General features: G+C 42.2%; 1 protein-coding gene across 2 annotated transcripts in view; it reads left to right on the forward strand.

The window, feature by feature from the left end:
- Positions 1-1,100: 1,100 nt before the first annotated feature.
- The window catches only part of LOC109469523 (probable cation-transporting ATPase 13A3), a 50,329-nt gene continuing 41,064 nt past the window's right edge, over positions 1,101-10,365 (forward strand). For both annotated transcript variants that reach the window (XM_019768046.1, XM_019768047.1), the window contains exons 1-3: positions 1,101-1,166; positions 7,747-7,827; positions 8,425-8,610. In XM_019768046.1, coding sequence (XP_019623605.1) covers positions 7,771-7,827; positions 8,425-8,610 — 243 coding nt within the window. In that variant the 5' untranslated portion in view covers positions 1,101-1,166; positions 7,747-7,770. The remainder of the gene's footprint in view (positions 1,167-7,746; positions 7,828-8,424; positions 8,611-10,365) is intronic.

Raw genomic sequence — 10,365 nt, forward strand, 5'->3', positions numbered from 1 at the left:
GCTGCAGTACCATAACAAGCCGCTAGGGGGTCCGAAAATACTAATCATTTTGTAGGTCTCATCAAGACCTTCCCACTCTACCAAGTATCAAGACAATCCATCAAGGCCTTCTCAAGTTATCGTGTTACAGACAGACACACACACACACACACACACACATACACGAACGCCCCTGAAAACATAACCTTCTTGGCGAAGGTAATTACACGAATGCGTTCCCCAGGGAATTGGTTTGGAGGAAACCTTTGGCCATGTGGTTTTTGCATCAAGCAGGTAACTTACACCAAGTGCCCACGTGCCACCCATCCAGCTGCCTGGCATGATTAATAAGTGGTCATCCGTCTTCTCATTACACCATGGACAGAGAGCACAGCTGTCTTTGGCCAAAGACCATATTCAAACAGGTCACAGAGAGAAAAGAAATTATCCGTCCTTTTGGAACCCACAAAAGGTAAAAAAAGTCAAAGGAGTAACAACTTCAGACCAGACATAAAATCCAGTCTCTGGTGGAGGATAGAGTGAAGTGGAGGATGGTTTTCAGTTTGGTTCTAGCGGGAACTCGACCAAAGTAAAGTAAGTAAGTATGTCATCATAAAATCTATATTGCTGGGGAAGAACGGCTGATTCCTCCTATACGTGTATTTGGTATATTGCCCCACACCTCCTCCACCCATCCTGTAAATTTCACTACGTGCATTTCTTTATAACATAGGGAAATATGTTTTTCTGATAATTGTAATGTAGATTGCTACTCCACCACATGAAATAATATATATCATTCAGTCGTCGCCTTGGCAATGATTTTTATTGCCTCAGCCTTGTTAACTTACGGTATATTTTTGCTCATTTTACAACTGTTTTGTACGATTTACAGTATGGTTGAAAACTTTTCTTTTTTTTTTTGGAAACGGCCGAAAATTCATGCGCGCATGGATGTCATCCATATAATCAAATCAACATGGCCTTACTGATTTTCCTTGTTTTCGAATCGGTACCCGAATCAGCTGCTATGTTCAATCAAGCGGCGAAACGCCGGCTACGAATCGAAGGCCAGCTAGAACGCCGCTAGCTTCACCTTGGTCTTGATAGGCAACCAAAATTATGGTGAAACGTTTTACTGTGGTCGTCTGGAGCAGGTTTTCTACCTCCGTTTGCTTTCCCAGTTGGTATGTTAGCCCATAGATTAACCTGTGCTTTCGGTGTAAAGAAAACTGTTACAGATATTGGGTCAGGAAAAAGTATGTGAAATCTTTGTTAATTGTTTTGGTGGTGGGGGCCCGGGGGAGGGCGCATAATCTCGGACATTCCAGTGGTTTGGTTTGAAGAACGTTCCAGTGCTGAGGACCTCACTTCCGCTCTAGACTAAGTTAGTGTTCCAGAGCCGAGAAAGGAGGGCGTTACTTTTGTATATCTGCGCCTGGCCAATTTGATATTGTCTTTTGCGGCCACCAAAAGGATCTGCTTGGAGATTAATGTAACACAAGGTGGCAGTTAGTGTTATAAAAGTGTTAACAGAAAAACACAGGTTTTGCCCTATGGGTGACTCTCTTCAATGCATTAAAAATTATAGTAGGGTAGAGAAACACAACCAACTAAATATGATTTACGGTGTAATCTAAAAAATAACTGAACATAACTGTTTTAAAATTTTGATGCTATACAATGTAAATTTTGATGCTATACATGTATTGCCTCCTACAAAAATTTACGAACACGTCAGCAGTATGTAGTATTATGTACTGCACCTGCGTGGAACCCATAATGTTATATTGTTGGTCCTCCTGTTAGTGATCAGATAAGATCTTGGTATATCCTGCTTTGCTTGGGTCAGTCAAAATACTAGCGATCGTTGTTTACATCATATATGCAAATTATTGGTAGGCAATGCCAAATCAGCCAACTGTCACCTGTGTTTTTCTACCACTCGCTTTCCGTGACATCATGGTGATCGTTCGTATTACCGACAGTGTGATGATGTCGGCCATCCACCCCCACACTACACCAGATTTAGTGAACTAAGTGCCTGCATGCCACGAAAACATTATATATAAACCTTCTTGACGAAGGTAACTACATGTAAGTCACTTCCAGAAGCCTAATGCCATATTCTTGAGGTTTGAGATCGCTTGTTTGATTTTGTTCCTCTGTATCGTTGTTGACTATTGGTGTGTCTTCTAACTCTGATGATTTATTTTTGATCTGAATACGTATGTTTCATGGTACGGAGAATTCTCTGGAATCTTTCAACGGACCGAGTTCATGGTGTTTGGTGTAATAATTCTTGGGAATCTGTAGAGGGCACAGTGTATGTACATGTGTGCTCAGGTATATAAATAAAGCAACAGTGATCTCAACAAAAACTATCGCCCCTTAATCCAACAATATGTGGGCTCAAAATACTTTTTTTTCATTTTCTTCATCTACACTCTGGTGCAGGTGAGGCAACCTTTAGAACTAGAGGTCGGAGATCTCATGCCTTCATCATAGGGACATTGTTCTAGATAAACAAACATTTTTTAATACTAGAAATCAATTTGGTCTAGAGTACAAAAGAATCTCTGTACTCCTTTGTTTCCTTTTTTATTCTACGGAACACCCCGAAAGGGTTTGCCACAGATTTACAGATGCACTGTCACCGTTTTAGCCCCCCCATTTATTTGATGTTGGACTGAAAAAAAAGAACTGTTAGTGTTACCAAAAGTTCTGCTTACTGTATTATGATCAGAGTGTCACGACAGTGTCGCAAAATGTAATAAGAGAAGAATGTGATGAAAGGAAGGAATCAGAACAGGGGGAGATTTATTGCTGTTTTCGTTTGTTGTTACACTATGTTCTTTTATTGGCGACGCCTTTGGGGCGGAGGCATTTGTGTAAGTACTACGATCGCTTTGAAAGAATTTCAAAAATTGCACGAATGCGTTCCCCAGGGAATTGGTTTGGAGGAAACCTTGGGCCATGTGGTTTTTGGATCAAGCAGGTAACTTACACGGGGTGCCCACGTGCCACCCATCCAGATGCCTGGCATGATTAATTACTGGTCATCAGTCTTCTCCCCACACCGTGGACAGAGAGCATGTAGCTGTCTTTGGCAAGAGGCCATATTCAAACAGGTCACAGAGAGAAAAGAAATTATCCGTCCTTTTGGAACCCACAAAAGGTAAAAAAAAAGTCAAGGGAGTAACAACTTCAGACCAGACATAAAATCCAGTCTCTGGTGGAGGATAGAGTGAAGTGGAGGATGGTTTTCAGTTTGTTTCTAGCGGGAACTCAAGTAAAGTAAGTAAGTATGTCATCATAAAATCTATATTGCTGGGGAAGAACGGCTGATTCCTCCTATACGTGTATTTGGTATATTGCCCCACACCTCCTCCACCCATCTGTAAATTTCACTACGTGCATGTCTTTATAACATAGGGAAATATGTTCTCCTGATAATTGTAATGTAGATTGCTAGCTCCACCACATGAAATAATATATATCATTCAGTCGTCGCCTTGGCAATAATTTTTATTGCCTCAGCCTTGTTCAATTTGCGTCCTAACCATTGTATTTCCACAGTTAGTATATTCCAAATCTATGCATCTTAATCAGTTTTTTTCGGCCCTTCATGTATTTTATCACGCTTTTGCAGGTTAGGTCTCCAGTGGAAGTCATCCATAAAAATTACTTGGTCTGGCCTTACAATTTAGGGAATGACCTGACGCAAGCCCCCCCCCCAAGTAATTATAGGACAGCCCCTCAATTGTAAGAATTGATTAGAGATGGGGAGACAGATGTCCCCATCTGAATCAAAACAGAGGTTGGTGGGGGAAAAATCATTATATATCTAACACAAAAGGTCCACTGCAGCGACATAGGGACCCCCGATGAGGCCTGTTTTCGAACTTGACCTTGGCCTCTACAATGGTAGCTTGCCTACCCAAAATCAAAAATTGATTAACAATGGCCCTTCCCAGCATGTCAATCAAACCTTAGACATCCTATGTCTTGGTAAATCTTATTGTTATCATCTGCATCTGTATCATTCTGGTATAGCCGGTATACATGTAACTGCATTTCAGCGTAACACACCAGCTTCTCATCAGATCATCAAGTCAAGTCAATACCTTTATTTTGCTTGGAAACTTGTTCAGCCTACATGGCTGCTTTTCAACAAGGTGGAAGTGGAGGGGTATCATCTGGCTGTAGTGCAGGCGATTGCAAGTTTCCCCCATTTTCCCCTGTTGCTTACTACAATGTACAAAACTGGTTACCAGTTGTTCATACAATGCTAATATAATGATAGATTTTATTGTACTCTCCATGCCTACAGATAATATCTGCCCAAGGGACACGTATGGCTGCAGTGGAAAGGTCGCCCACACTGCTGAATCATGGGAGTGAAGATGAGATGGTATGGCAGATGTCATTTCAACTTTCAGCTCCATTGATCTGTTGATAACTGTCAAACATTGTTTATTTGTGTCATGATGTAGTGAAAGAATAAAAGCTTAGCCCAAAATGTATCAGTCTATATTTCTGCTGTATTCAGAGTCAATATTAAACTTCGCTGTTTTTCGTTACAGCGCTCTAATCCTATTTTTGGCCAAGTCAGTTCCAACTACATGTACTTGTACATGTATGATTGAGCATTGCAGAAAATTATTAAATGCAGCCTGCTGCTGACTACATGATGAACAAAGTACATGGTCATGAGCATGAAGTCTGATGTTATTTGCTGAGTCTTGTCATTTACTTACTACGTAATGTAGAGTATGGTACAATACATAAAAAGAAGTTGAGATGCACAATGTGTGGGGAGGGGGGGTGGTACATACAAAATGGGTTCGCGAGGAGGTGAGTTCACGAGAAGAGGGTCTTCATGAAAACCGTGAACTTTAGCATTTTGTGATCATTAATGGACTTATAGTACTAGTACATAAACCCTTATTAAAAAAATTCCAAAGAATGCTCATTACCCTACATGTACATCTAGGAATGCAGGGGCTACCATACCAACACCCACAAGGCTATCCTGTGCTTCTGTCTGGTGTTCCTGTGTGGGGGAGGTCCTGTAGGCATCCTCCTGGCACTGCTGGTGTTCCGATGGCGGCCAGACTGGAAACTACGGGCCACCAAGTCACGCTGTTTGCTGTACAAGGCAGATGCTGTCCTGCTTAAGGTACAAATGTACATGGCAGACATGGAACTTAGAAGGTACATCTTAGGGAGACCTTCAAACCATACCAACATTCACGTGTGTTCCTACAAACACTTCTACAGTGTACAACTACATATCAAAAATGATATGCCTGGCCAGATTTTATCCTCATGAGTTTACAAAAGTGTACATAAAATACTAACTAAATGTTCCCACAGTAACACCAAATGTGGGTGTGAACATACATAAAAGCTGATGAGGAATTGGTACAAAGGCTAACTGCTGATAGGGATAACTATACTGCAAAGAAGATAGAAAGTTGGGCTTGAAGTCCACACACTTGTTCTGCCAGATTTTTTCCTTGACGTTGTTAGGGACTGTACGATATTTACCGGGGGGGGAGGGCCGGTCGTCTGAGGGGGGAGGGCCTAGGAAAAAAAAATTGAGCCGGGGGGAGGGCCTAGGAAAAAAAATTTAATTTGGGGGAGGGCCTAGGTAAAATTTTTTCCAAGATCCCTTTAACTGTACAACGTTTGTATACACGATCAAAACATGATTAAACGTCTGTCCATACATATCGTAGCGATTTGCCGGTCATTGGAATCGGCAGAATTTTACGTTCCAATAATATCCATCCCTATTATTATAATGTATTCGCCCAAATCTCCCACAGTCCCCTTCAAAATCTTGCTTTTTCGCCAGAATCGGCGAAACTGGACTACACAGCCAAATTACATGGATTAAAATCGCGTCAGTCGAAACGATACCGATCAAAAATGTATGGAAGGCTTGTCTGAAGATTTTGAAAATTAATTTTCGCCGTTCAACGCACCCTTCCCAGTGGTGTGCGTGCGTCGGCAAAGGTGACCCGCTGGTCCCGCCTCGCAACTCGCTCGAACTTCTCGGCGTGGATGTCGGATGTCGACGGATTAACTTGGTATTTTTATTAAACCAAGGACTATTTTAACATTTCTATCTATGTCTCTCCAAAGTTAATTGAAAACAACACGTAACTTGGCAATATTGTTTCCCTGTTTGTAATAAAATTGACGCGGAAGACGTGGACGAAAGGTAGGCTAGATAGAGGATTATTTCGATTACACTGACTGACCTTAACGTTACTGACTTTAAATTTATAGGTCGATGTTCCAGCTAAATTTGTGCTGCCAAATTTGTCCCTCAACATGCAAAACATGGGTTGAAATTCAAAATTTTTCCGGGGGGGACATGCCCCCCCCCCAAAAAAAAGCCGGGCCTACTCGGGCTCTAGTGGTCACAGTGGCGCCTGCGGCGCGATGGCCAGCGCCTTCGGCGCTTCAAGCGGGGAAAATTTTTCAATCAAAATCTCGTCCTCCCCATACGAAATTTCACTCTCTATGATTCACGCCGGGGGGAGGGCCTAGGAAAAATTTTTTGAGCCGGGGGAGGGCCTAGGAAAAAATTTTTGACCTGGGGGGAGGGCCTAGGAAAAAATTTTTACGCTACCCCCGGACGACCGGCCCCCCTCCCCGGTAAATATCGTACAGTCCCTTAGGGATACCCGTGTCGAGCGGAATGTGGTAGGACAAGACACAGGGAGTGTTGCAGGAGAGGTAATGTTCATGATTGGGGAGAGGCATGCGCAGAGGGGTGATCTTAGATGTGGAAGTAGGAATGACAACACTACCAGTACCTAAAATGTCNCTGCTTACTGTATTATGATCAGAGTGTCACGACAGTGTCGCAAAATGTAATAAGAGAAGATGTGATGAAAGGAAGGAATCAGAACAGGGGAGATTTATTGCTGTTTTCGTTTGTTGTTACACTATGTTCTTTTATTCAATTTGCGTCCTAACCATTGTATTTCCACAGTTAGTATATTCCAAATCTATGCATCTTAATCAGTTTTTTTGGCCCTTCATGTATTTTATCACGCTTTTGCAGGTTAGGTCTCCAGTGGAAGTCATCCATAAAAATTACTTGGTCTGGCCTTACAATTTAGGGAATGACCTGACGCAAGCCCCCCCCCCAAGTAATTATAGGACAGCCCCTCAATTGTAAGAATTGATTAGAGATGGGGAGACAGATGTCCCCATCTGAATCAAAACAGAGGTTGGTGGGGGAAAAGTCATTATATATCTAACCACAAAAGGTCCACTGCAGCGACATAGGGACCCCCCGATGAGGCCTGTTTTCGAACTTGACCTTGGCCTCTACAATGGTAGCTTGCCTACCCAAAATCAAAAATTGATTAACAATGGCCCTCCCCAGCATGTCAATCAAACCTTAGACATCCTATGTCTTGGTAAATCTTATTGTTATCATCTGCATCTGTATCATTCTGGTATAGCCGGTATACATGTAACTGCATTTCAGCGTAACACACCAGCTTCTCATCAGATCATCAAGTCAAGTCAATACCTTTATTTTGCTTGGAAACTTGTTCAGCCTACATGGCTGCTTTTCAACAAGGTGGAAGTGGAGGGGTATCATCTGGCTGTAGTGCAGGCGATTGCAAGTTTCCCCCATTTTCCCCTGTTGCTTACTACAATGTACAAAACTGGTTACCAGTTGTTCATACAATGCTAATATAATGATAGATTTTATTGTACTCTCCATGCCTACAGATAATATCTGCTCAAGGGACACGTATGGCTGCAGTGGAAAGGTCGCCCACACTGCTGAATCATGGGAGTGAAGATGAGATGGTATGGCAGATGTCATTTCAACTTTCAGCTCCATTGATCTGTTGATAACTGTCAAACATTGTTTATTTATGTAATGTAATGTAATCACATGATGTAGTGAAAGAATAAAAGCTTAGCCCAAAATGTATCAATCTATATTTCTGCTGTATTCAGAGTCAATATTAAACTTCGCTGTTTTTCGTTACAGCGCTCTAATCCTATTTTTGGCCAAGTCAGTTCCAACTACATGTACTTGTACATGTATGATCGAGCATTGCAGAAAATTATTAAATGCAGCCTGCTGCTGACTACATGATGAACAAAGTACATGAGCATGAGCATGAAGTCTGATGTTATTTGCTGAGTCTTGTCATTTACTAGTACTACGTAATGTAGAGTATAGTACAATACATAAAAAGAAGTTGAGATGCACAATGTGTGGGGAGGGGGGTGGTACATACAGAATGGGTTCGCGAGGAGGTGAGTTCACGAGAAGAGGGTCTTCATGAAAACCGTGAACTTTAGCATTTTGTGATCATTAATGGACTTATAGTACTAGTACATAAACCCTTATTAAAAAATTCCAAAGAATGCTCATCACCCTACATGTACATCTAGGAATGCAGGGGCTACCATACCAACACCCACAAGGCTATCCTGTGCTTCTGTCTGGTGTTCCTGTGTGGGGGAGGTCCTGTAGGCATCCTCCTGGCACTGCTGGTGTTCCGATGGCGGCCAGACTGGAAACTACGGGCCACCAAGTCACGCTGTTTGCTGTACAAGGCAGATGCTGTCCTGCTTAAGGTACAAATGTACATGGCAGACATGGAACTTAGAAGGTACATCTTAGGGAGACCTTCAAACCATACCAACATTCACGTGTGTTCCTACAAACACTTCTACAGTGTACAACTACATATCAAAAATGATATGCCTGGCCAGATTTTATCCTCATGAGTTTACAAAAGTATACATAAAATACTAACTAAATGTTCCCACAGTCACACCAAATGTGGGTGTGAACATACATAAAAGCTGATGAGGAATTGGTACAAAGGCTAACTGCTGATAGGGATAACTTATACTGCAAAGAAGATAGAAAGTTGGGCTTGAAGTCCACACACTTGTTCTGCCAGATTTTTTCCTTGACGTTGTTAGGGATACCCGTGTCGAGCGGAATGTGGTAGGACAAGACACAGGGAGTGTTGCAGGAGAGGTAATGTTCATGATTGGGGAGAGGCATGCGCAGAGGGGTGATCTTAGATGTGGAAGTAGGAATGACAACACTACCAGTACCTAAAATGTCCCAAACCAATTAGTCAGTGGAGGTGCAGTGTGAAAGTTCTGGAAGTGTCGGGTGAGATGCGGGCTGATTCTTTGAGATTCCTTTGATACAGCCATTTCTTTATTACCTCCATGAAATGTGTCATGGAGGTTATATTTACCTCCATGAAATGTGTCATGGAGGTTATATTTATGGCTTCACCACAAAGTGGTGAAGACATATTGTGTTCCCTCATGTTTCTTCTCCTTCTCCTCCTCCTTCTCCTTCTCCTGCCATTTCTTTAAATGGATTCATCTCTGCCATTTTCAGGCCAAATAGCACGAAATTTGGCATGAAGGTAGAGTGGGCAAATACCCTGACGCTTTGTTTTCATTTTTTTGAAAAATTGTTTTATTTGTGTTTTTTGGCCATTTTCAGGCAAAAAATATACATTTTGAGATCTGGTTCCCAGGTACTAAAACCAAATGACCTGAAATTTGGTATGGGGATACCTTGGACATATGTCTACAAAAAGTCATTCAAGCTTTTGACATACACCACTTTATAATTGGGAAAAATAAGGCTTTTTGGCTATTTTCGGACCAAAAATGTACATTTTTGGCTCCTGTGCCCTAATGTTAAATCTGAATGACCTGAAATTCGGTATGGGGATACCTTGGACACATGTTCAAAGAATGTCATTCACGATTTTGACATACATGTACACCACTTTAAAGTTATGTAAAATAGGGCTTTTTGGCTATTTCCAGCATTGGAAGGTTCCATTGCTGCATGGGGGTGTAGACTATTGGCAGCCATCGTAGGATAGATCCATTTTCGGTATGGGGGAGTGTGGTGAAGCCATCTGCTGCATTTGCTCTCAAGCAAAATGTCGGGCCCTTTCTAGTTTTGTTTCTTATTTTGACGGGGGAAACACGGGGGAAACTGTCAAAAATCAAGGGAACGCAAACTGAGATCGGCTCACTTCCGGGTGCATAACGCCAAAATTTCTCGACGATTGTATAAAAATGACCACTCGTTTGCCGCCTACGATAGCGTGTACATGGTAGTGCGATCATATCGTGCCAAAGTCAGCGTCAAACGTCAGAAAATCCCCGTAAAAATATATAGTTGCAAAACACATTTCCCGCGCACTCAGGGCCGGTCGCCCTGGCCGCGGCCGCCCTGTGATGCAGCATGCTCATTATAATATGCAAGTAGCTACGCTCTGATTGGTTCACCTTAGATGACCTGTGCTCTGATTGGCTAGAACGAAGCCGGTTGCATGCTGGGGC

This window comes from Branchiostoma belcheri, unplaced genomic scaffold, assembly GCF_001625305.1.
Source record: "Branchiostoma belcheri isolate BF01 breed outbred unplaced genomic scaffold, Haploidv18h27 scaffold206, whole genome shotgun sequence".
NCBI lineage: Eukaryota > Metazoa > Chordata > Leptocardii > Amphioxiformes > Branchiostomatidae > Branchiostoma > Branchiostoma belcheri.